At 42.7% G+C, this 26,935-nt stretch overlaps 3 protein-coding genes across 3 annotated transcripts in view; 2 read left to right on the top strand and 1 right to left on the bottom strand.

The window, feature by feature from the left end:
* LOC126565821 (uncharacterized) overlaps positions 1-12,762 on the top strand; it is a 33,555-nt gene extending 20,793 nt beyond the window's left edge. Inside the window, exons 10-12 of the mRNA XM_050223031.1 lie at positions 4,651-4,740; positions 5,661-5,796; positions 12,166-12,762. Of these exons, the coding sequence (XP_050078988.1) occupies positions 4,651-4,740; positions 5,661-5,796; positions 12,166-12,735 (796 nt within the window). The 3' untranslated portion in view covers positions 12,736-12,762. The remainder of the gene's footprint in view (positions 1-4,650; positions 4,741-5,660; positions 5,797-12,165) is intronic.
* Positions 1-26,935, top strand: part of LOC126564828 (protein pygopus) — a 341,232-nt gene that overhangs the window by 164,198 nt on the left and 150,099 nt on the right. The gene's annotated exons all lie outside the window — the stretch shown is intronic.
* The window catches only part of LOC126565780 (uncharacterized), a 136,743-nt gene that overhangs the window by 87,342 nt on the left and 22,466 nt on the right, over positions 1-26,935 (bottom strand). Inside the window, exons 4-5 of the mRNA XM_050222988.1 lie at positions 15,671-15,772; positions 13,282-13,400 (exon numbers count right to left, since the gene is read on the bottom strand). Coding sequence (XP_050078945.1) covers positions 13,282-13,400; positions 15,671-15,772 — 221 coding nt within the window. The remainder of the gene's footprint in view (positions 1-13,281; positions 13,401-15,670; positions 15,773-26,935) is intronic.

Here is a 26,935-nt window from a genome sequence, read left to right as displayed (position 1 = left end):
TTTTTGTGTTGATTGTTTTTTTTTCGGCTGTCGCTCTGTTTAGTCGTTTCTATCGTTTATGTTGTACAATCATTGCTTTCTATAGAAAATTGAATATTCCAAAATTAACCGTACCGTAGGGATTCGCTTCCCATTTCGCCTCGAGTTGGAACAAGCTCTGGCTGTTTTATTTGCTTTCATTCGTTTCTAAATGGTGATTCAGTTTGATAGTTTTGTGAAATGTTTCAAATAGCTTTTACTCGGAAGCCACTTTCTATAGCGTTGCTAGAAATGGGCAGAAATAAAAAAAGGATTACAGCATTGTAACAAACTTCCAACCAGTCATCATCAACATTGCACTAACGAATGCTACGAGCGGCAGAGCTTGTGTATGGTAATAAAAAGCTTGTTATGGACAACCAAACCCTACCCGTGATCCAATCGTTCCATACAACACAACAGAAAAACTAATTTTCGTTTGTTTTCACAACGATAATCGCTTGTAATACTTTTACAGCACAAAAAAAGAAACAAAACTTGTGACACGCCTCAAACTCAGGAACGGGTTTGCTATGGGCTCAGAAGGGCTGGTGGATGACGGTGGTAGAATCAACACACAGAGAACAACTTTTTGTCTTTCGATGAAAAGCGTTTGTTGTTGTAGAATTGTGCTTTTTTTTGTGGGTTGAAATTTCATCCGCCGTGATCCCGAGAAATCACAACAGACCAGGCATTTATGAATGTGTTCATAATATCGTCCTTGTGTTTAAGGTTGCAGTACAGCGGCCACCGTTTAGTGGAAAGCGATGAAGTCAGAAAAGTCAACCGTCTGCTGTCTGTTGTTTTAAGCGCCATGTTTTGTGGTGAAACATTTGTGATGGAAATTAATGTACTTTTTTGTGTTTGTACTGTAACCTTCGCGAGGTGGGATAAAGTTAGCCTGGGGTTTACTAAAGCTGAAATTACAACTAGTCTGCACGTGTGAAACAAGCTGGTTTTACATCTGCTTGTGGTTTTTGCTAGTTTGATTTGTTTATGTAAAATAATGGAATTGTAAAAAAAAACTAAATATTTTATTACATTGTTAAAGTATTCAAAATTTGCTGGAATCTGTTTAAACTTCTTCTTTTTTTTTTAACGACCTCTAAGGTCACGTCGGCCATCGGATGGCTTACTAGACTTGCCGATACCACGTAGTTGGTTAGCCATTGAAGTTCCGGGCCGCCAGTATTATTAACATACTGATTATTGAAATAAGAAATTAAATGAGCTTTGTGTGTTGATTTTAAGGTACTAAATAAATGAAAACAGAATAGAAAAGAACTTTTTGAAAAAGGTTGCATACATACTAAGATATTTTTTATTCATAAAGTACAGCCAGGCTGTATTGCTACATACTATGAGTTAAAAAAATCAAGGCTCCTTTTGCTATCGAACAACACTAGCAAAACATGTCCTTATAGCTAAATTATTTATACGAATTAACTGCATGACATGTGAACCTTTAAAATAATTAAATCAGAATATTAACATAAGCTAGGAAACTTTATTAATTTATTTTAGTATGTCTGCCTTACGCCATGTTGTCTGAAGCTATAAAATTTTAAATTTCAAAGAAATATATGATAAAGAGCATATATTTATAACCTCGATAGTAGCTCAGTTACTTCATACCCTCTAACTGCGCATGGAACGAGAGTGAGGAGTGAATAATAATGTCTTGATTTTTAATAACTAAGATACACGAGAGTACTCAGGAATCAACAATGTAGCCACATAGCAAAGAGTCCTTCTAACGTGAAAAACGAACTCTAACACGTGCGTCAGATAAATAGAGTAAGTTGGCAGAGCATCAATTGCAAAATTTATCCAAAATAAGCTAAAGTATCGAACAGTCTGTCTTATTTGTAGTGATCGCACAAATGTTAACATCGTCAGCATTCATACACAAGCCAAAGAAGCTTCGCAAACGGTATTTCATGGTTAATTCGGTTCAATGCTGACAAGAAATCGGTTTCTGAAGTAACAGCTATCGCTTTCAGGCATTGGGATATCAACTGTACGACATTGGTCGAAACAGATTCGTTGGGCGTAACACCGTTTTAGCATGGACTAATATAATTCGAGCAATGGATATTGCTTCCTGTACCAAAAACGTTATGGTACGGTAATTAGATTTAATACATCTCAAGCCTGGCTGTCCATCAAGAAAACTTCCAGGCCGATGAAAGCGAGATAAAGAAAAAGAGAGAGAGAGAGGGAGAGAGAAAAAAAAGCTTCATCAGGCTAACCAGCAACAGAACTTCCTTATTGACAACATTGCCTCTATAACCTCTACTAAGGTTCTTTTCAATACAAATTTGCCTTAGTAGTGTCTTAGTTGGCGGATTTATATCGATTTTGTCAATAGGGTTAGTGCTTGGAAGGAGAATTTGAGCACTTTATTGGGACGATAGCTGGTATAGAGCCCGGAACTGGTGTACAGGTGGCATTGATTATTATCTTGGTTGTTCTGTACAGACTCATTTTTGGTAATGGTGTCGTAAGTTGACATGTTGAGTACTTCATCGGGTGTATGAAAACCTAAACTTTTTGGCAAAGAATTGAAAAACATCGAATCAATTTGAAGCTGTCTAGGTTTGTAGTGACATGACATAATGACAGAGTTTCTGCATTAAAGCAGCATTCATGAAACCGTGGTGGTGATGAACTCTATTTTGAAAATAATCGATTGTGTGGTCGTTTGCTAAACCTGGATTGCTATCTGGATTCAGAATCGTACAGACAATGTTGGCTACACAAACCACACGCCAAAGACAAATAAATTTGCCTTTAGCTGTGTGTGATACTTACAACTGCCAAGAGCTTCAGTGGTCACGTTTCCATGTGAGCTTATTTGCTAAAGCTTCATAAATAATCCCAAAATTACCCCTTAAACGCCCCGTCTATTATTCACCTGTCGTTCAGCACTTGTGGAAATTAAGTAGGATCTCTCAGAAATCGTTAGCTTCGCACAGGAGCTTCCAAAAGCAATGTGGGTGAAATGCCAAACAGTTGGAAATCGATGTGAGCTATCCAGAATCGTGCTTGAATAAGCTTGGAGACAAAAACGCCCAACCAGAAAAACAAGTCACAGAACGAAAATGAACAAGTGGGTTATTCCTCCTTTTTTCTCCTCATCATCCAACCTTTTCGATGTCGCTCGGGCATGGAAAATCTTTATAATCAACTAGATTAGAACTTATCGGGGCAGCTTAACCCGAGTACGAGCAAGGCAAGTTAAGATGGTAATGTTTGGTTTGTGTATTGCCTCCTCGCTGGAACCACCGTTCCACGAGTGGCTTACCGGAACGACAGTGAAAATGAGCAAACACCAGAGTGGGGTACGGTTTGACATGTTTATGGAACTCTTGGCCGTGGTAGTTGAACCAACGCAGGCTGAGACACGCTGTCCCACAGGATTAGATAGTAGGTCCACCGTTCGGAAGTTGGGTAATGGGCTCCAAATGAAACGATGCTCAAAATTAGACATGCTTTAGCGGGAAGCATGCAGGACAGCGGACAGGCTGACGTTCGCGTTGGTCCCCTTGAAGCTTACCATCTTGATGTCAGTAGGTCGTTACTTGCAGGGTTCACCTTTCTGTTGGCTTGTGTACCGCGCCGCATTGTTACAGCGCAAAGTTTTTCACTCGAAAGAAGGAGGGCCCTATTTTCACCACACGACTACACATCACTACACGAAAGCCATTCTGTTCGAGTATTCATTGTGTTGCTCGCACCACGGTTAACAACTTCTGCACACCGTATCCGGTACTGGGAAGGAAATTGGAAAAATCAACACCGCGGTTTCAGCTTCCGGAGGTCACAGAACCGTGCTTTTCGCTAAACTTTAATATTTATGATTGTTTTCCACCCTGTGCCCTCGCGTTATCCCAATAAGATGTAACACACTATGCACCCGGGGTGATGGTGGAGAACATATTTTTTGGTGAAGAAGTGCGTTTGAATAAATTTCGCCCAGTCGACTCGACTCCGAGACTGGCAAGAGTGAAGTAAAATTTTCAACTTCCTGTTCCGTCCAAACCACCCGTGTGCCCAGGAGAGCTTGGGTGCGTAAATTTACATAAATAAATGTCAATTGCGGGTGGTAGGCGGTTTCCGTGTGTCCACCTCTTTGCAACGACGAGAAAATGAAAGACGAAACAGCTTGCCGCTTATGTTGGGCCATCTGACGTTGATCTACAAAACAAGCTGAAGAATATGTTACTGTGGTGCAAGGGAAGAAACGTTGCTTGATCGTGGAAAATGTTCCGTAATTGGTATTTACGGTGGACGAAGCAGAAACTTACCATCGCTTAATGATTTAGGGCAAAAAATAATTACGGACGAGATGTCGAGTAAATATGAAGCCTGTCAAGCTGACGCTACTGTGATATACAATTTTTAATTAAACCGTTCGTTTGTCAGCAATTTACTGGGTGGCATATTTTTTCGACTCGTTCGCGAAAAGAGACTTCAATTTGCTAGAATGATAAGCAAACATAAATGTTACGTTATAAAGCAGTTTAACGGATACTTTTTTTCCGATCAAATGTTACTCGATCTTTAACCTTCATGCCTATCTCGTTAACGCGTTGTACATTGACGTGTGATCATTGGTTTTAATTACAGATTTTGGGAAACGGACATTCGCACGGCACGTACAGCGAACCGTACAACAATTCGTCGAAACCGTGGCGGCGAAGCGGACATTATGTCAACGTAAGTATATGACGCCATTTGGCAGGGCGCGATTCAAATTACCTTACTCACGAAATTGCACCAACCACGCTTCCCGGTAGTGAAAATGAAACGGCAATCCTTAACAATATTATTTCCAGCAAACTGTTGCCCACGAGCAGGCCATTTATACCGCAAAAATTCATCAAAAATCAAATAAGTTTTTCAACAATTTTCCGCTAAAAGCTGCTTATCAGTGTAAACTGTTTGAAAGTAGCGCGTTTACTCGCTCCAAATGGCGTCAAATGAAAAATCACTCGCAAAACACTCACCTCTTCACGATCAGTTTGATGAAAAGCCGGTTCCATTCCTTTCACCGCTTTGTGAACTGATTCTCTCTCCCCCATTCCCTCATACCCTCTCCACCTCCACCAACACAGACACCGAAGGAGTGAAAGCGTGCGCGGACAAGTGCTTGAAAAGCGATAAAAAAGTTACAACAGCGCCCGAGGAGTCATATTTGAAAAGTTAATAAATATTTGCAATTGCTTGCTACAATTTCTCGAGTGTTCACAGTTATCCCCGGTGTTTGCATGGGGCGTAGTGAAGGATGGGTTGGTGGTGGTGGAAAAACGGTTTCCGATAGCGCGGTTCATAAGCGGTGAAACAGTGGTCAATGCAGCTGTTACAGTCTTACACAGCGGTTCGATGATCGTGAGGGACGACAGAGCGTGGATCCGAGTACTTTCCCGTGGAAAGTTATTTGTCGGTTCGATTTTCACCGACAACTTCAACAACTGAATCGGTGAACATCGAGGACAAATATTTCTCCCGGGTGCAAAGGTTTTGCTGGGTCCCTTTTTCAATTTGATTTATTTCCTTTTTTTTTGTTGGTTCTTGTCTGTCGTCTTCAAACCAAACTCCCGTTAAATGTTCCGCTTTACTTCCTACTTTCGGCACAGTTACGCCGAGCTGGAAAATGACCCGAAGGCACGGAATCTGGAGAATGCACTCGAGCAGGCCCTGAAGGAAGCCGTCGACGATGACACCTATCGAAAGGTCAAGCGGATGAGCTATTCCAGCAATGCAGCCGGCGAGGTAAGTCCACTGTCACTGGCAGGTTTCCATTTTTGCGAGGACACGCTTCCCCGTTCCACTCGGCACTGATGGTGAGGTGAGAGTGAAATTAAGCTGCCAGCCTTGTCCCATTTCCCAATCGCTCGAGTGAATCAGGTGGCGATGGTTAGGGGATAAATTCCAAAGTTTTCATCCCTGCCCTGTACGAGAGCCTGATCAAGAAAAGAACAGTGAAGAATGTGTTGGGACCGTGACCTGCAACCGATACGGATCGAACAGTTCGGTGGCTTAGGTAAGCAGGGTATACGCTTGGACGTATTTTCCCGGGTGCTGCAGTAGAACGATTTATCGTTGTCCCGAACTGGAAAGGGATGACAGAGTTGGGTGATTCTTCGCTATGGCAGAAGAATAATGCTGGTGCGCGATGAACCCACTGGAAAGGGATCAGGTTTGCAGGGTATGACATATAGCGGTGAAGTATCGGTGATTAAAGAAAACGGTGTCCCAAACAGACGGTGTTGCAAAGTGTTTTGCAGATGTTTGTCCCGTAAAGCGATGGTCGAACAGGATTTTATCGCTTTTTAGTATGCATGTTGGAGAAACTTGAATTGGCTAAATTAATGTTCTTGAAACAGGAGGTGGATAGGTTCATAAGTATTTTATTCACAGCGAATTCTTATGAACAAAAGTGTCAATACAGAAGATGTCACCTTCACCTTCCCAACCTTCACCAGGACAATTTCATCTGCTCATTCAAAGCTCGCCTGCTGCTCAGTGCGTCTTAAATATGGGCAGCGATATTCGTTTTTAAAATGTCTTTATAAAATGCGACCGAATCATTTATTCAACTTATTATTTTAAAGTTATTTTATTAATAACATACGTTTGCATTAAAGACTTGACATTTTGACACAATAACTAAAATTAAGGGAATGATATAGAAGAGGAAAAACGAAGACAGAAACCAAGAATTGATGACGGAACGTCATAAATACAAATCTAGCGATGACGGAAGATTGGGATTAACACTGGTGGGTTTTAAGAGTTTTAAGATCTTATAAGCAACAGCGAAACGAATAAGAGGGATTTTTCGCATTGTGTAACATCGTAAGGATCGCAAGGACGCTATATACTAGCAACCGCCGTCAATCCACCAGGCTGGATGGTGGTCTTATCGCATATTTCAGCGGCATTACAGGGGTTCCGCATTGCTGTAGGGTGGACGGGATCTTTACCTTATTTGATGTTTTTCCTCTTTTTCTTGATTTGAGAAAATTTATCAAAGACTTGAAAAAGAATCAACCAATATTTTCTTTGAGCTTCAGTATTTAAAGCTTTTTTGATCATTTTTAGAACTGATAGAAAGAGAAAAACTCATGTGTAGGTTATGCTACAATCAAGCTGCATTTAGTATTGAGAAGCTCTTTTACATTTATATTTTATTTTGATTATATTATTACGGCTTACCTACGTATTGTCAAGCTCTACCAGATGCTCGGAAAGATGTTCATGGAAAAAAATTACTTGCACTGTCCGGATGAAAATTATTCCTTCATTGCCATGAAAAATAAAAGCTGTGCCAAACTTTGTGCTACATGATTCACAAGAAGTTATTTGAAGCAAGACTAACACTAAGTCATTTATGTAATTAATAGTTGAATATTTTGTTTGTTTATTTATTCTTATTTTTCGTCTGTCTTAAACTAATGTGAATTAATAACTATCGTTCAGGTCCATATACAGAAGAAACATTGAAAAGAATAAAACTTCACTAAAATTTTGTAATCAGTATGGATTTTTAAAAAATTATAATGCAATTGGATTTGAAATGCCTTGTGATTGTTAAAAAGAAATCGAATTTCTTAATCATACTGTTCAAGCTTGACACATTTTTTTTTTGATCCGGCACTCATACCACCCATACGGCAACAAGATACATCTGAAGTAGCGTGCAAAGTTAATAATGCATCTTCTCGTTCCACGTTTAGCAAGTGCACGTTTGACTGGAAGCGAGTAAATGAAAACATGCTACACATATCTCATACCTAAACAATGCCGCCTGCCGGAAGTGGAAAGGCAAATTCTATTATTCGGCAATCAAGTCAGTGCGCAGATCGCACCCGCATCGCACACCGAAAACAAACAATCTTCTACAGTACCCTACCGAAACGCTGCCAAAGGTGGTTCAGATTTGCTGTAGCACACTTCTAATGTTAAGCCCTCCCGGGAGGATGTAAAAGCAGAAAGAAAATGGTAAAACATGTTGCCCTCAAGCTTCACACTGGGCGCATAAAATGGTTGGCACTTGTTATGCAGATGTGCTGTGCTTATGGCTTGTGCAGTGCCGCTCAAAACCGGGATACCGATTGGTAGCCCGTACCAACCGGACCTACACAGCTGCGGTACAAATGATCGGCCATCAGACCACTCGTCGTTTGAGTCGTGTTGCCCCCCTGTTACGCCGCCGTATCCCGCACGTCCCGTGATTTATGTCCACACAAAAAAGGGCCGCGGAAAATTGCTCCAACAAAAGGTTGGCGGTTGGCGGTTCATGTTCAGCTTCGTTTGTCATTTTTCATGCTTTTCACTCTCAACTGATAAATGTTGATTTTGGCTTTTCCATCCTTTTGTTGCGTGGGGCGAACGCTCCCGTTATGTTTGTCCGTCGTGTTTGGTTTAGAAGCTCTATGCGTGTCTGTGTATGTGTGCATCAGCACATTGTTAGTTATGGGTGGTAGCATAAGTCACCGGGCACACGAAACGATACACATCCGAGCCGAACGTGCCGCAACACTGGACCCTCTGCTGCGGGAGCATTGCATGTTTGCAGATCTGCTTCTTCGGGTGAAGAAAACATCATCTCCGCTTTCGCATCTACTGGTGCCTGCCATTGAATTTTATTTTTATCTCGAGTGCATGGGAAAAAAACGGAAAATGAAAGCATTCGTGCTGCAAAAATTAAGATGGTACATATGTTGTGAGGAGGCGCGCGACTCGCGATGGATGCACGGAAGGCGGAGGCTACACAAAAGCTTATGCTGCTCGGTTTCGCCCAAGGATCTTTATCTTGGTTTGGGGTTGTTTTTTAGTTTTCGTTATAACGATAGAGATGTTGTGGCATGAAACATAAATAGAGTTACTGTGAGCAACACGAACCATGGACCCGCTGTTGCACCCAAGGAAAGGAATATTAAATTCTTTCGAAAAATATGCTGTCATATATACTAATGATATGTATCACTTTGCAATTTCTTTGCTCCAAATTATGTGTACAGAATGTGGAGGAAATATAGTTTATCCATCATTAAATTCGTTCAAAACAAGTCTTTCTGCTGAAACATAGCATCCTAATGTTTCGTGCAGTTGGAAGAAAATAAGGTTTTTGCATCTTTTTACCTCAAACAAGCCCAGTTAGTTTGCCTCGTTAGTGATATTACATCCACGCTGATGGCTCGTTGTGTTGTCTAGGTGGGCATTTGGGGTTTTTCCTCGTTTATAGCACAACAGAGCACACGGGATTCCGTCCTAGTTAACATTTCACATTTCTGCCAGTGGCTGTCAAGTCGTTATTATGTTTTCCCATTACTTGCCCGTCGAGTAGGATCTAAGAGTAAGCTCTTTTTCGGTGGGTTTAAGCTGCGTGTGTGTGTTGGTATGTTCCATGCATCCGTGTAGCTTGCTCGGGAATAATAATGAGGAAAATATTTTTTTTTCCTGGGTTCGTTTTCCCCGTTTTCCTCACTAGAAGATTTTCCAGTATGGGTCGACACCGCTCTGCAGGATAAAATGGCGCCAAGCATAATTTCTTTCTATGCGACAATCGCTAGTGGATTTTTTGTATTTTTATTTTAGCAGACATAACACTCGCCACGCGAAATTACTCACACGTAGCACAACAATGTGACAGTTTGGGAAGATTTTTTTAACTGCTAAATATTACTAACGCTTTACGCTAGGAAACAATATCTGACAGCTGCCACAGTTCATGTTGGGCGACGGAGGAAGAATAATTCACGCCGGGTGCTTGTCTCCGGGCACTGGTTGCGATGCGGATTGTCTCCTGATTCCTATCTTGGTTTTGATGTTTTCGGGAGGTATTTTGAGCCTTCGTATGGTGTTATGTTTCACTTTAGAAAAGTTTACAACTGACACTTGTTTTATTACAGCGGCGCTTTTACATCCTATCAATCTCACACCGTTCATAGGATTACTGTCAGCCATATATGGCGTCTTATGTGATATCCATTGCAGCAAAGAAAAGCTCTAAAATTAAAAGTAAAAATCAATTCAAAGTAAAAATGGAAGCAAAAAGGTTCTTTGTTTGAAGCAATATTTCGAAACACACGTTCTAGCTTAAGCTTAAACACCGCTGAACCGTGAGATGAATTTGAATGTTACACAATTCATTTCATCTGCAGATTCTCTTAAAAAGCTGCAACTTTTTTTATTCTTGTTGTTGCTCAAGTTTACGCTTTGTGCTGGCGCCAAAGCGCCAAACACACTCACGTGCATGACAATGTGACAGACGCAGATTTTGAGCCGCTCGCATCAGGTCCTATTTTCGTGCGAACACTACAAAAAATTGAATGCCAGAGAAGGCCACATTTTAAAATCCTTCCACTTACATGCTCCCGACGTTTGATGTGAACTGTAAACGATATTTGCTATCGTGAGCATCAACTGGAAGGCTACATAATGGTAAATGGCAGGCCCCGTTGTCTTTTGGTGGCCGAGCGCGACACGTTCGGTGGATGGATTCGTGTTTCCGTTGAAAACGCGAACGCGATATATGTGACAAGATGGGAGCATGAATTTGAAAAGTTGGACAGTTGTACAGGCTCACGTGTGTGCAGGACGGAAGCATCGAGGCACGCACGTACTCCGTGGGATGGTGACGAATGATGCATTTTAATATGGCACCTTGGAGCCGTGGCTGCTACGCACGTCAGGTTTGTTTGAGGTACTCGTTTACACAGTCACGTGCCGCCATAGCGTACGTTTTTGCACGTGCTATTCGAAAAGTGATAATTTGTTAGACAATCCTATTGTTGGTATCCTTTTGATTCATTTGAAAGGAAAATAGAAATCAGTTTATAGAGATATGTTTGAAGGTAGTTTGTTGCTCGGTAATTGATTAAGTTCAGCATTGAACTCCTGGAGGCATATTCAACATCGAAAGTGACAATTATTACTAAAAAATATATCTTCTTTTCACCTTCATCGAATTAGCTTGAACGTAGGTAGCTGATTTGCTTATCAATGCAATGCTTTTAATTAAAAAATGAATTTAAAACCCTTTTTTTTCAATCCCTTAATTGATCGGATTGTGAATGAAGATCAAGCTGCATTTTAAAGGCGTGAGGCCGCATTTAGAAAACATTCTCTTTTCAACATTTTTCCTCTGCAGCTCCAATCATGTCCGTTTTAGTACGAGAGTATCAGTTACGAGGAGATTATGTTTACACTTAACTGAGTTCCCTTTCCTCAAACCCTAACTGTAGGTCAAATTTTCAGGATCCCTCCTTCGAACGCATCCATCACAGTCTAATGTTGTATGATGATGGCAATATGGTAACGCTTCGTTGAGCAGCTGCCATGTCCAACCTCGCGCGCTTTATGAACAGGGATAATTAAGCCGAGTTTGAGTGAAAATTTAATTAGCATTCAATCCAGCGGCGTACACCCGCTACCTTCCATCGATCCACAAATTTGCCCTCTTTCTTTGAATGTGCATAATAAAATGGCAAAATGGCGATGATGTTTATGAGCGGCCCACAATACAAACACCACCACACCGAGCGAGAGAACTAGTGTAGAAAATTTGTTATCGAAACGCTTTTTGTTTGTAGCATTCGGCCTATCATTAAACCAGCACCAGGTGTGTGGGTGTGTGTGCTTTGTTGATTAGAGGCCCCGAAACTCCGCTGTAGCTTGTTTTCGGGTGCAAGTGATACGCTATTCGTGTATGAATAGGAATTAATTGCAGTCGGTCATCAGTGACCACCAGCTTCGATTTTCGCCACTACCCCAACGGCATCAGACAGGCGATGTTTTTGATGATGCGTAATTCTAACCTCGTCACCTCATCAATAATAATATGGAGCACGATTCCAACACGAACGCTGGTAACTGGATAGCAATTGAAAACAAACGGCGGGTGGTGTCTTAAACAGAAACTCACATCACTAATGAAATATTGCAATTGACCCGCTGGCATGAAACTTTCAACACCCAAACTACCGCACAAATCCGGTTGTATTTTTTTTCGAATTTCAAATTCAACAAACGTTGTTAAATTATGCCAATGAGCTAAGTGGAGATTGTGCGTAGGCTTTTTCGAAGAAAAAAAAAAGTGCGTCCCAGAACACTAATTGCAAATATTATTTCCAGATTGCCGAGCGCCTGTTCGGGTACGGTGGTTCCGCTTCCGGTACGCAAGCAGTGTCTAACAATGGGGGCCAAATTGGAAATCCCATGGCAACCAGTTCGAGCACGAAGACGACGGCCGATTTGAAACTGTTGGAGAAACTCGTTACCTCACTGCTGGAAACGCACAACAGTTCCGCCACCGATGGCCGTACCGAAGGACTTCACCGGTCCGGATCCGTACTTGGGCGCTTCCGTCCGATGTCACGCTCGTTCCGCTCGACAAGCTCGCTGCGAAGACGCAACGAAGGTTCGGTCGGTGCTTCCGGCGGTACGGGTGGTGGTGGAGGACCGGGTGGCGGTGCACCCGGCGGAGAGGGAACGATGCCAACTATTCAGGAATCTGGCACCGACCGAAACAGTGGAAGCCGAGGAAGACGCAATTCCTGGAACGATCGGGCCGGTGGGAATGTGCGGCGGGTGCTAAACTCTATCGCTAACGCGCCGCACCGGTTCAGCCAGTCGTTGAGTGGCGGTGGACCACTTCAGGACAACGACGAGGAGCGCAGTAATTTGACGCAGAACATTCTTTGACGGGGTCGTGACAAAGTTAATAAGGATAATGGGAGATCATCACGGAAAACTCACGGGCTGCTCGCAAAGGGATCCTTTCCGGAAAAAAGCCTATCAGACTTAGCTTGACAGATTGTAGCGTAACGTGCACTGGGACAGGGGAGTTTATAAATTGAGACAAACTTCGCCACCTTAATATGTTGTAGCATGAGCAGGTAGTAGAACATGTTATTTCTCAACAATTTTCAACTTCTTCTTAACATTTAAACGTAAATAAAAATAATCCAATGTATAGCGTATCCTTCAGAGGATTGCAATTAAAACTATCACACCTCACATTTGTTCTCCTTGCAAAGGTACAACGCTTCTGAAAGGCTGTATTACTTTAGCACGCATAGAAACTGTGTATTCATAGATACTTCTACCCTCCACGAAAGGGAGCGTATGGATAAATTATAAAAGACCACGTTTGGAATGGTTGTTCATTTTAATGAGATCGTCATAACCATTGGTAATGCAGCGAGCGCCAGAGCTACCATCCGAAGCGCCTAAAGTTATGTAACCTACCTGCTTTTCCAGCACCGTTACTGTGTTTTCATTCAGCTGATGTTCACCGTTGTCGTTCAGCTCGAAGTGTGATGCGTTAGCTAACCGTACCGTCATCTCATATTTAGCTCTTCCCCGGCCTGTAAAGAATGCAGGAAAAGGATATCTATAATGTGTGTTTAAAGTTACGCTTCTACCATAGCTTAGAAATTATGGTGTAGCACAGTGTTGTTCTGCTTGTGTTGCTAATCATTGTGATACTAATGCAATCCCTGTTCCTACGTATTCTAAAAACTATAGTCTTGCAATTAAAACACAAAAAACTGTATCAGCTAAACGTGTTTTATCCGACCCTTTAATAAAAGCTTTGGTTTTTGCTAAAAGCTCCGTATATTATATAGAAAACGCACACCCAGCATGGATAGTTGCTTATCACTAGAGTTTATCCCATTCTAGCTATTTACTTCCCCTATTACTAAGAATAGTAAGATTAGTTTTTCATCCGTATCCCTTGGTATTTTGCATTCTCATTCTTGCCCTCATCAGTTGGCCGCCTCACTCTGCAGCCACCAGTAGCCAACCATTTTATGCCTTATCTAAGTTGTACTTTCATCAAAACCATAATCTTTTTCTATGGCAAATGAGAAAGAAGAAGTAGGAAGGAGGTAGGAAAGTGATGTAATTTTCCACCAGCTTTTTTCACCACCCCCCCCCCCCCCCCCTGGTTCCAGAAGGAACTATGACCGGAAAGCTATGGAGTTTGCTGACGATGGTTTTCTTCCATCCTTATCAGTGCGTCAGTCAGTGCGGTACCGAGCAAACCGCTACAGAAAACAGTCATAATGAAGTTTGGCAAACAGTGTCCCACACCCGGGACCGATTAGGCAGCTGATAATCGGCCTATTAAACTAATGCATAATTTACGCTTATGTCAACCGATCCCGGGGCCATACGATAATGAAGTGTTGCGGAAACGTATCAGATTTTTTTTTTTCGCACAAATCTAATCCATTGGCCTAACTAGCTTTTTCAACCATTCGCCTAACCGTTTCTCTGCATTTATTTATGCAAGCAGAAAGAGAAAGAGAGAAAGGGGGAGGAAGTGAAAAAAAAGGTTCGCAAAAAATAACCCCTGCTGAGTCATTCGGGAACAGAAAAACATACGAACTACTATAGTGATTGGTATGGCTTTTCATTTTGCTTATCAGTAAATTATTCATTGCTGCATGCTAAGGTTGGGAAAGTCAGAAAGCAAGTGTGATTCCGTGAGGATAGCAGCATAAAGCATCGGATACCATTAATCATGAAACTTTGTTTGCTTTTTTGGGGTGGAAAACCAGTTGAAGCTAAAGGAATCAGTCCGAACGAATCGTTCTGCGTGTCAACGATTATGCAAATGTTTGCCGTGGGTTTAATAAGGCGAAATTTATCAATGCTCACTGGTAGGCGTGTTATTAAATGGCACAAAATTTCACGTATTTTCAATCCACCAGGATTAAGTGCTGCTGTTGCTGTGTTTGGTGAAACAAAACAATAAAACGAAGAACATCACGTACCGCCCTGCTAACGAGATGCATATCTCAATCAGTTAAGTAATCTTCTCGAGCTTTTTTGACCGGAAGTTTTTGGAGTCTGTAAGCAAATAAGTAATCGCCTGTGAGTAGCACACTATCACATACACGTACACTTTATTTACCGAAAGAGTTGTGCATCTGGGTTTGTATGCGTGGCAGCTTAAATTGTTTACTCACTTTGCTTTTATGTAAATTGGAGTGCAGTTCCGTTTGCGACCAATTTGTATTGCATACATTCAGGGATGGGGCCAATTGACGAAACGTACCCAAACAAACACATGCCTTGAAGGTTCTGTTAAGTGAAGAGTATTAAAGTCAAGCTAATCGTACACTTGTCATTCGCATGCACACCGACCGTCCTGCTGATTTCCACCCCCACTTCGATGCAACGTGACATGTGCTTTCCCCTAAGTCATGAGAACTTTGCTTTACCGAGCGAAAGCTCTATTCTCCCGAGAAAAGAAAGAACAAACTTTCCAGTCACCTCATTCTGGTGAAAACAAAAACACATTACACGCAACTCTCGGCACAACACTTTCTGCGTCCCTTTCAGCTACAGAATTTGATCAGAAATTTACTACTTCCTCTTTTCCCATTTGGGAGGCAAAGCAGAGCAAGGGCAAGGTAGCTGCTTGTGCTGGAAGTAAAACATCTGAACTTTATCGCTTCCTGCAACCACACTCCCTGCTGTCGTGCTATGGGCGATGGGCCCACCTGTCACGTGCAGAAGAGAAGTTGGTTTGGTTCTTCGATGTTGCGAAAAAGTTGCATCACTGTTTCGAGGGCATAAAGAACAGAGAGGGAGAGGGAAAAGCTCAAGAGGATTCGATACTTACTTGAGGACGATATGCTCTGGTCACAGCGGCACACGTCGAGACTGTCACCGGGTGAAATACACTGGCGAAAGCAGTCGTCGCCTTCCTTGTCGAGATTGCATCCTATGGGAGAGAAAAGAAGAATACCCCGGGCCAAAGAAAGTTGGTCAAAATTTTATGCTTTGCAGTAAGTTTTGCTTTGCTGTGGGCAATGCTTGTATCGGGCGATTGTGGGTGTGGCGTGTGTCATATGACGGGGACGGGGAATAAGGAAGGAACGCCAAACACCAAAAGGTTGAATGATATGGAAAGAGAAATGCTAAAAATAGTGTCTGTCCGCACGGGAGACATAGTAAGTCCATGGACCATTAACTCGAGGACAGTTTCATGCAGACCGAGAACACACACGAGGTCGCTGGTCGGGTGAGGAATGTACGCTGTGAGACAGGATTCATGCAAGCGACGTAGAACTCTTCTTCCATCCCAGAACGGTATCACTCGGCGAAAGTCACCGGAACGGATTGAGTGTGAGTGAGATCACTTTCATTCCTTTGAACTTGAACAACTTCACTCGACACTTTAACTTTTGCCATGCCAGAACACTTGGACGGGAGGTAGTTTACATGGAAGCAAAATATACTCCCCGGGAAAGAAATCATACAAATTCCTAACGAAGCACACACCAGCAGCCACAGGGAGGTAGCTGCAGAGCTTGTACTGCTTGGCGGTGTGTGGTATCACAACAAAAATAGGGGTGATTTAGACGTTGACCCAAGGAGCACTAGCTCGGGTGACATCATCATTAGCTGTGAACAAAACGGTGTATTTACCAGGGCACTGAATATGGGACACGATCTGTTTCTTGCTTCACAAATACGTTTCGCCCCATCGCCTTGACGTGACGTGATGATCGAATGGTGGTGGTGGTGGTTTAATGATGACGACCACACCGTACCGCACACACAAAAATGGCCGTAATGTCGGTCGGTAGTTGCGGAATAAATCGCTTCAGGATTATTTTCCATTCCAGGCTCGGTCGTCTTTCTTTTGCGGAAGGACTTTTCGCAAAACAGTTCGGTCATAAAACCGGCACACATGGATTCTTTTACGCTGGACACGCACACACACACATGCACAGCCGATGGGTGTGTGCACGTAATGGTATTGTTATATTTTATGCTTATCATATCGAGCTCATCGCTACCTGCCCCAGCAACCCTGGGAATGCGCACCGAGGAAGGGGCCGAAGAAATTGTACTTTTGTGCCAAGAAGGTTTACGCCTCCGAGGAGCCCCAGGGGCTGGCAGCTAAAAGTGTTGTATGTTTTCTTCTTGGACGGCGCGGCGTCCAACAACGACCGATTCCACTCAATCAGCTTCATCCCTCCCGGGGTGCTGGTCATTTACGCTCGGTTGTTTGCCCGCTACCTGCTGCATAAAAAAGTGTTGCCCCGGATCTCCGCTATCGGATCGGGCATGGTTGTTCCGCACCGCTAGGCATAAATCATTGGTTGGTAAATATTTAACGAAGGCACCGAAAAGCGTGCGATCGCGCAGCAAGGAAATGGTTTTGTGCGGATGGTGCTTGGTGGGCAAAGAAAATAGCAATTTAAGCTTTCCGGGGTTGATGTTCTGTTGGTGCGGTCCGGGTGAGCAACTGATGTTTGGGGGTGTTTTTACTCTTCTTCATTTTTGGGACGCACATTTTTGAACAATGTTTTCCGGGTATTGAAAATATGGAAAAGGTAATGTAAATCTATGGTACAGTTGATATGAAGTTGATTGCTTTACTGCGTATTTTAATTGGATGACATATTTGGAATATATATGAGATGTGCTCAATGGGACACTTCATAAACGTGCTATCTTACGAGACATAGCATTGTTCATCTTTATTGGTTTTATTTGTAAGAAAAATCGAAAGTTTAAGCAAAGCGAAGATAGAACCATAAAAGAAAATACTCTTTGTGACACAGCCCTGACATTTTAAACATTAGCAGCTGAAAAGCCGCTAACTCTCCATACTATTTGACAGCCAGATATATCCAATGATAAAAGCATGCAGAAGCTCGGTGAATCGTTTATTTTGAATATTTGTAGCACATCTCAGGATAGCTTCACCCATATGTAATCGATAGTGTAGAAATGTAAGTATTTAAATAAATAAAATATATCTTTAAAAAACATTATATGACTTTGAAAGGCAGTTACGCAGCTTTTTGTAGCATTTAAAAAAATGTTTAGTTGAAGCGAACACTTCAAAAGTAATGAAAAGAGCATCAAATCGTACACAGTGGTGGACTATTAGACCAGAACATCTTTTTTGCACAAGTGTAAAGATTAATCTATTGGTTTTATACGCGGAATTAGCTTGCCAACGCGATAAAGTTTAGTGCCGCTTGACTAAATCTCGTTTTAGAGACTTGACGCCTGATCCTCTACAAACAAATACAAAAGCTATAGATCAATCAAATAACCAGAGAGATAATAAGGCAATATGCCAGTCCATTGAGATTCAGATTAGATTCGATGTGGCTGGGGTTCGTGATGTTCCTACTTCTATTTTCCTTGTGAGATGCTTTATCCGGCATTTGTCTGCACTCAATACTCTTCTAAGACATGGACTTGATGATATCTTCTCAGTCGCAATCGGGAGGGAAATGCTCTGAACGACGCCCCGTATGTGTGAAATGAAAATTGGGGAGCCGGTACAACGACGAGCGCTATGAGCAATACGGTGATCGTTCCATCCTACATCAAATTAGACTCGCCAGGCTCCGGTGAGCTTGTCATGTCATGAGAGAAGCACCGGACGAGCCAGGACATTCAAATGGGCATGGAATGCGTAGTAGGCCCAAATTTACAAGGATATGTCCGCCAGAACGGTCGGGAAGATGGTGAAATCTGTTTAGCTTTTAATCAATATTGACATGTTAAATTCATGTAACAACTGCTTTTGACACAACTTTGATTGAATTACAACAATTTTCGTGTTTCTTTATTGGCTACTCAAGAAGCTACCACGAACAAAACTTTCGTAATGGAAATTATGTTGTGGTTACTGATTATCACAATTCATTCTACCACAAACAATTGAGTGAAAAATTCCACAAGAAAAAAAATTACAACATGAAATAAAACCAAACCTGTTACAAACATCATTATTGTACAACCGAACAAGACCAACTGCTGTAGCGCCGAAGAAATATAAATTTTATCACCACTTGGCGTTGATTCCGTCCGAGGGAGCCAGCCTTACGTAGACCTTTCTCTCGTGCTCCACGAACTCATTCTGTTGTTGGTTTGCAGTGAAAGAAAAAGTTTTTCTCACCTAGCCACAATTATCCCAACCTCCAACCATCCCAGGCCAGCTGGCCGGTTTATCGGCCCACCGAATGGAAAGTATTGTCCAAAGTTGATTTACGACATAATTAATGTCGTTTTCACTTCCGACGCACACAAAGTTCCGCCATCGCTTTCCTGGGAAGGTTTATTTTTTTGACTCTTTGTCGGCCAAGTCGGTGTACTGAGTAAGGCGCAAAAGGTAGTTGAAATTTCTAAATCTAAAAAAAAGTGAAACCGAACCAAAGACTTCCAACACAAAACGCACCACCACCCCGCTACTACATTCAATATTTCGTTGGAATGAATTATTGACTTCCGATCGAGGGGGCTGGGTTCGGTGTGTGAAGCGCATTTGTCGCCAAATTTTTGCCCAATTCAAAATGTGTTGGCTTAAGTTTTGGTTTTTCCTTCATTTTGCGAGCGTGATTTAGCGGAAGAAAATCTTTCCGCTCTTACCGGGCCATGACAGCTGGGAATGAAGCAAGTCGAGCCAATTTCTTGTGGATTAAAATGGCATTCCGAGGACGTTTTCACCATTCCAGCTGAACAATGCAGCCGAGCCGTGGTTCGTTTTTGCGGACGGTTCTTCTTGGTCGGCATTTAATCCGGGCTAAACTTTCTCGCTCACTCTACCGTACGCCTCTTGCAAACATCACAGTGATGGGCTCAAGTCCTAGCTACGCGCGAGAGTGACAATATTAGTTCGTTCAGAATGCCGAGCGCGACGCCACCCTTGTGGTCGTAATAAATTATGAAACTTTCCCAAATAAAACAGCAATAAATCTTGTTAATTTGCTGATGAGGAAGTGCAAAGTAGATGCCTCCTACACGGACTCGTTTCTACTAGCGTAAACCCCCATCTTGCCAATCTGAGTGAACGAGTCGATACTATTTTTTTTTCACCATTGCTCTTTTAAGACGGTGCCCACAGGAATGGATGGAACGCCGGAAGTTAGACTCTTCTGCAAAAAAAAAAAACTGCCATTTTGGGAGCCTTGAAAATGAGGCCACACACACACACACACTTACATGAATATATCCTTATGCACGCACATAAGCATAAGGCGAGGTAATATAAAGATTTACTCAGAGAAAATGCTACGATTTGATAAAGCACTTTTGAGTAACTTCTGTCTGGGTGTATGTGTGCGACACATCCGCACACACCTTTTTCACGCGACAGATGGCAACATTGACATTCAGTGTTGTGAAAGGTTGGTGTAAAAAGGTGTTTCAACACTAGAGTTTATTGCGTTTGACGCGCCCCTCTTTTACCGGCTCCTTTTTCGGTTCTTCGGTAAACGCTCAGAAAAAAGCAAACAAATGATCTTGATGTGACTTGACGTGGTGTGGCTTAAGCAGTCGCAGCCTGTTGAGTTAAGCTTTTGAAAATCCAATTAAAATTTTATACCATTTGCAAACTCGGAACGGTGCGCTGCCGTGAAGGTTTCCACGAAAAGTAGTACAAAGATCAGCGCAGTAGAAAACGAAAGCTCCACCGGTAAAAGCCAAAAGGTGAAGCATGAAAAGGAAAGTTTGGAATAATGTGTTGAGATATGCGGTACTAAACCAGAGCACAGAGAGCAACTAGTAGCGATGACGGTGACGAATAGTTTGGCAGAAGAGTTTGAGGTGATTTTAATATAAGAAATTTTACCTTCATTGTGGTGTTCATAGTGTCTTAGTCACAAAACTGTATTTCTTCTTAATAGTGTTAATGCTTCCAGCGCATTGCAATGGATCATTTAATCACCACTCGAGCGAGGTAAAACAACGATTCGTCGTACGATCACGTTTGCAGCCAAAATATTACTGTGTCGAACATTGATATGGATCAGCTATGATTAAGTTATTTGAGCAACTGAAGTTGAATCCCGGCCTTTATGGTGTACCAACACTGACACTCTATCGCATATTTGAGCCTCCTACTGAAAATCCTTTAAAGTATCTTCTTCTTGGCTTAACGATATAGTTAGATAGTCAGACCTCACTACGGGGTGACGGTCTGGATGGGATTTGAACCCCGGTCCTGCCATTGGAAGAACGGCGCACCTGTCGCTTAAACCACCGGGCCGCCTTTAGCCTTTTGAGTATCTTGCTATCGAATACGGTTAAGAGACTTTTGGATAAAGTGCATGTTTTAACTCCAGATAGTTGCAGTTTTGGATGTCATCAAATCTGCGGGCACCAATCTATACATCACCCCTTGCATAAATCTGTGTTTCTTAGCAGATCTGCTGGTTATGCCACCATCGGTTTGCGACTCGTTTAATTCCAGTGGTTTCGCCTGCCGTTTAGTGCCACCTGCTTAATACTTGAGAAAACATCTGTTATCTAGAAGAGCCTTAAACCAATGAGCCATATCAGTCAATGCATGTCATCAGCCTGCTCCTGGTTCTAAATTGTCTTATAAAAGATGGTGACCCCCTTACCAGATATATAATGTTGGTCATTTGTTAGTGTTAAGTAAATTCGGCGGACCGCTAATGGCCCTCTCGAAGCTACAATACAACAAAATCATTTGATCGGGGTTGTCAATATGTGGCAGGGCTGGAAAACTTCATCAACATTCCAGATAAGTTCATTGCGTTGCATACTTTTACGATGGCTGAACTGCAATCGGCATGATCGAAATTCGATGAACAGATGGTTAGGAGTGTAGCTACGGCTCCGTCATCTTTTTCATGATTCAAAGCAAGCTGGTCAGTGGCTGATCTATCAGATTTACATAATCCGAGGTAATATAATATGGTTTCTTTCCCGTTGCACAACATGGACACATATATCAGAGCATTCACCTTCCGATGAACAATATTCGAAGGAAAAAGGGACATTGGGATGCGAATCACAGCCGTCCATTTGACTATTAATCAGGCAAATCATCTTTCCAACGGTAGACGCGTTATGTATAGAAGAGTCCATCATTAAACTGCAATAACTTTCCATAAAATTTGTTGAGCACATTGCATCCGGAGAACCTAATCGAGCTGATTTTTACGCAGGACGCAGTCACTCAAAGTTTATTGTTAGGGCTGCAAAAGAGATGCGAAAATGTGAAAATTTAGTTTAACAACAGTGCTGACTAAGGTTGCTGCCAAAGGATTTTCTGCGATAAACTTGCAATATCTTTCAAGAATGCTTCTAGGTTGTACGATGTAAAGGAGTTTTCTCGATAGTTTTATAAATGTACCTTCTTAAGTACCTTCCTATTAATGTACGGCCCACATGAAGGACTCTCTTGAAACGGGACAGCACAAAACCAATGCACAGCACGTGCATTTAAGCCCGGACGAAATAAGTAAACGTAGAGCAGGTCGCATACCGGAAATATGGTTTAAAGATGTCTAGTATACGATTTTATTTCAAAATTGATAGCACGCTAGACTAATGCGTAAAATTCTGCAACGAAAGCAATTACAACCGCTTGGGTACTTGGTAAAAATATTGATATTGATGCAGTTTCGATTTTTCCCAAAGCTCGCCAATTCCCTCCCTTGTGTATTGAAGTATGCCAATCGAGAACAGAACGATACGCTATGGTTACAAAACGTTGTTGAAAAATCGAACGCAGACCATAGCAAGGTTTATTGAAACTAGTTTCAATTATACGGTAGGTAATAAAAATAAAATTCTATTTCGAGGTTGAAACATTTCTAGTGCTACCGATGAACGACAAGAACCACACACTCGGGGTACAGGTAAATCACACAATTCACTAACCATCAGGACGAACATACTATTCCCGTCCATTCAGCGAACGCAAAAGTGCCACAATGTGAAGTGGTTGACGAGGTATGCTACCGGTATTTCTTTTTCACTTTTCTCTCGCCGTATTCCAATGCTTTTTGCATCGTGAATGTCACCATTGAGTGGCATAAATTTCGCCCACCCACCACGAAACGAAACTCGATTTCGATCGTCCCGGGCCACTTTTCAGAGCGCTGAAGAGGTGGAAAACTTTTTGCCGCTCTCTTCAGCTGAGCGTTTGCCATTCAAGCTTTTCGTCCAACGTACACGCAACATTTTCTACACAAGGAAAGATGCCATGCTTTATGGTGAAGAAGCGTTGGTTTTTAGTACGTTTTTTTTAGCTTTATTTGGTTCCAATAGTAAAGACGCCGCTACCTGAGACCAGCTGGTTCGAACGGATCCACAGAATGGTTTTTTATTTTCCTGTTTTTTACACTGCATCTTCAAAAAAGTTACCACCACCAACCTTACGTTGGTGAAAGTTGTCTGGAAGAGGGTACAGTCGTTGTGGAGCGGGGCGGAAAAAATTGGCTCTCCCCTAGCGAATCGAACCAAAAAGGCAATGGGACGATAGGGGCTGAAATATCTTGATCTCAAAGTACCTGCTATGCTACCGGAGAGGATATCACAAACTTAATAAAAATTATTGAATTTTATCTTAATAACTTTGGATGAAATTCATTTTTATGACTTTTATAAACGTTACTGGCAGGAAAAGGAAAAGTTTTGAGGGTCACGAAATGGACACAATGGGGAGGTAAATGTTGGACGGTTTCTGGTCGTTGGTTGGAAGCGCCAAACAAGGCAACCAGGTGCAAACAAAACTTATTCATCGTTTCCATTGCTTTGGTTTGCTTCAGTGGTGAAATTTTTCTTTCATTTTCCTGACAAAAATATTCTCAGTTATCTGTCTTTTGCTTGTTGCGAATTAATAGTAACTGCTTTCATTTTCAAAAGCAAATGCTTTCATTTTCAAAAGTTCATTGTGTTGCATATCGAAGATCAAATGCTCACATAGTGGTTTTGTTTCTTACTTTTGGTCAGAACTACAAGTTGTCTGATGTTTGCTAAGTGCTTTCAATTGAAGCTTATTTTTTCCGATGGGTTCAACGAGAGCACTCAATCGATTATCAATGCAACAGACGAACTGGAACGAGAGTTCGATCGAACCGTGTGTAAACAATATTGTTGAATTATTCATACCGAATTAAGATGCGTTGGGCTGTATTGATTTTCAATAAGCTCAGATAAAACATAGGTACAAGTGAAGGTTATCGGGGACCAGTTTTGTGAAAGATAATTGTCCTTTTCGAGTGGACTGTATTAGGAGAAAAAAAGGAGGAATTTCGGAGCAAAAGGAGAACACGTCCGTTCGCTCAGTTCACTACTTGATTTCTATGTATTTCCATGTATGTGTGACATTACTGTTCGTTGCCCAAAACCATTCCCAAAAAACATACCGTTGACACATTATGCCCAGATAGCATAACATCCTCCCCGGCGTTGACACATTATGCCCAGGTGGCATAACATCCTCCCCGGCGTTGAAATAGTATTTCAACTATCAATTTCGTCCAACGGCAGCAAGCAGACTTCTGTAACTGCGCGTTTGAACTCCGCTCCATTCGCCGTTCTAACGGTAACGACACGTGTCACACCGTCGTCTCCGGGGTGTGCAGCTACTATCCTTGCAAGCGGCCAGTGTAGTGGTGGTGTATTCTGGTCTGCTAGTAGTACAAGCGATCCCACCTTGATCTCCTTCCGCTTCAGCCATTTCGACCGATTTTGGAGTTCCGGCAAGTACTCGGCAGTCCACCGTCTCCAGAAGTGTTGCAACATAGATTGCACCAACTGCCATCGTGAGAGACGGTTCTCCTTTAGGATGGAGTAGTCGGGTTCTGGAACAGCTTGCATCTCTCGGCCTATCAGGAAATGTGCCGGGGTGATTGCGGTGTAGTCGGATGGATCGTCTGAGCTCGGTACTAAGGGTCGAGAATTTAGTACCCCTTCTATTTGTGTAAGGGTCGTGTAGAGCTCCTCGTAGGAAAGTTTTCTGTCACCAACAATACGTTTCATGTGGTGCTTAACCTGCTTCACACCAGCCTCCCAGATACCGCCAAAGTGCGGACTTCGCGGTGGTATGAACGACCAGTCAATACCGTTGTCGGCACAATAGTTGATGATCTTCTTCGTGGTGCACTCTTTCTTGAACATAAGCCAAAGCTCGTGCAGCTCCGTTTTGGCTCCGACAAAGTTGGTTGCATTGTCAGATCGTATCGATTTCGGGTACCCTCGTCGACTGGTAAACCGCCGCAAGCTTGCAAGGAACGCGTCTGTCGTCAAGTCCGAGACCAATTCCAAGTGTATGGCTCGAGTCTGCAGGCATACGAACAGGCACACATAGGCTTTCGTGATCTGCGGCTTGCGAGAGGTCGATGACTTGATGGAGAAAGGACCTGCATAGTCTACACCGGTATCCGAAAAAACGGGGGCTGGCTGGACACGATACGATGGTAAATCACCCATCATTTGCGTTGTCTTAAACGGGTTCGCCTTGAAACAGACGATGCATTTTCGTGTCACCTTACGGATAGTGCTCTTCACGTTCAACGGCCAGTACCGTTGACGTACAACTGCAAGCAGGCCTCTTTGCCCGATGTGCAAGTTGTTAATGTGTAACTGACGAACAAGTGCCTCGGTGACAGGATGCTTAGCCGGCAACAGCATCTGATGCCGACTATCGTAGGGTATGATGGCTCGCTTGATTCTTCCACCAACTCGTATGATACCATCATCTGGATCCAAAAACGCCTTTAGTCCATTGAGTCGACAATTTGTATTCGAATCGTCCATTAGAGCGAGAATTTCTTGTTGAAAGGCCTCTCGCTGAACCATTCGTATAATTACGTGTGTCGCTGTACGTAATTCTGTTGCTGTGAGTTGACCTTTTATCACCTCCCCTTTGCGTGACTTGATAAACCTAGCGAGACGCACCAAGTAAGCCATACTCCTAACCATTTTCGTGAAACTTCCCAACTTCTCAAAGATTGGGAAACGCTCAACAGGAACAGTAGTGGCCAACGCCACTCCAGCTCGCATTTCCGGCAGCTCGTTGTCCGGAATTTCCGTATAGTCCGCCTTCTTGACGATGGGTTGTAGTGGCCGAGGCTGCCACCACATCGTAGACTTCATCAATTTCTTCGGTGTGACTCCACGTGAAATCAAATCGGCCGGATTATCGTAAGTGGAAATATAATGCCAAAGGAAAGATAGGCTGAGTTGTTGGATTTCACTTACCCTATTTGATACGTACGTTTGCAACAGGTCAGGGGACTTCTTGAGCCAACACAACACGATTTTTGAATCGCTCCAGAGATGAACAGATTCAAATCTAAGCTCCGTAGCGTCCAGGAACTTCACAACCATTCTAGCAAGTAACAATGCCGCCATCAGTTCAGCTCGAGGGGTCGTGAGGGCCTTCTGCTTCGGATTCCGTTTCTTCGGTAGGATTCGAGATTTGCTGCAGATCAATTGCATCTTGGGCTCCTCATTCGGGAAATAACCCTGCACGTACAAACAGGCACCATAAGCTTGATCAGATGCGTCGGCGAACCCTTGCAGTTCTAGCTTGAGCACATTCTTCCAGGAAATCCATCTCGGAACTTGAACTTCCCTCAGCGCTGTCATCTCAGTTCGGAAATTTCGCCACTTCTCATTAACTTCGGTAGGAACTGTGTCATCCCAATCTATCCGAAGTTCGCCGACTTCACGTAAAATCAGCTTCGCGTAGGTGATAACTGGCCCAAAAAATCCAAGCGGGTCGAAAATCTTGGCCAGTTGACTCAGGAGCCTTCGCCGAGTCATTTCTTGTGAGTGGTCGAAATCAGGAACAGACACCGAAAACCAATCCTCAAGCGGATTCCATGTAACACCCAAAGTCTTCACTGTCGTCTTGGAGGTGTTGTCTGTAACTTCGAAAGAAGTTCCTCTAAGTTCTTCTGCTACTCCTGCAACGATATCAGGATGATTAGCACACCATTTATGAGCACTGAAACAAGCATTCTTTAGCAGTTTTGTCAAATCTCGTTGAAGTTGGCATGCCTCAGCAAGTGTATCAGCTCCCGTTAACGTATCGTCCATGTATGTTCCCTTGTTAACTACTTCGGCAGCCCTCGGGAGCTCGCCCTGATGA

The sequence above is a fragment of the Anopheles maculipalpis genome, chromosome 3RL (assembly GCF_943734695.1).
Source record: "Anopheles maculipalpis chromosome 3RL, idAnoMacuDA_375_x, whole genome shotgun sequence".
In the NCBI taxonomy this organism is placed as follows: domain Eukaryota; kingdom Metazoa; phylum Arthropoda; class Insecta; order Diptera; family Culicidae; genus Anopheles; species Anopheles maculipalpis.
This window is presented reverse-complemented; position numbering and strand designations above follow the sequence as displayed.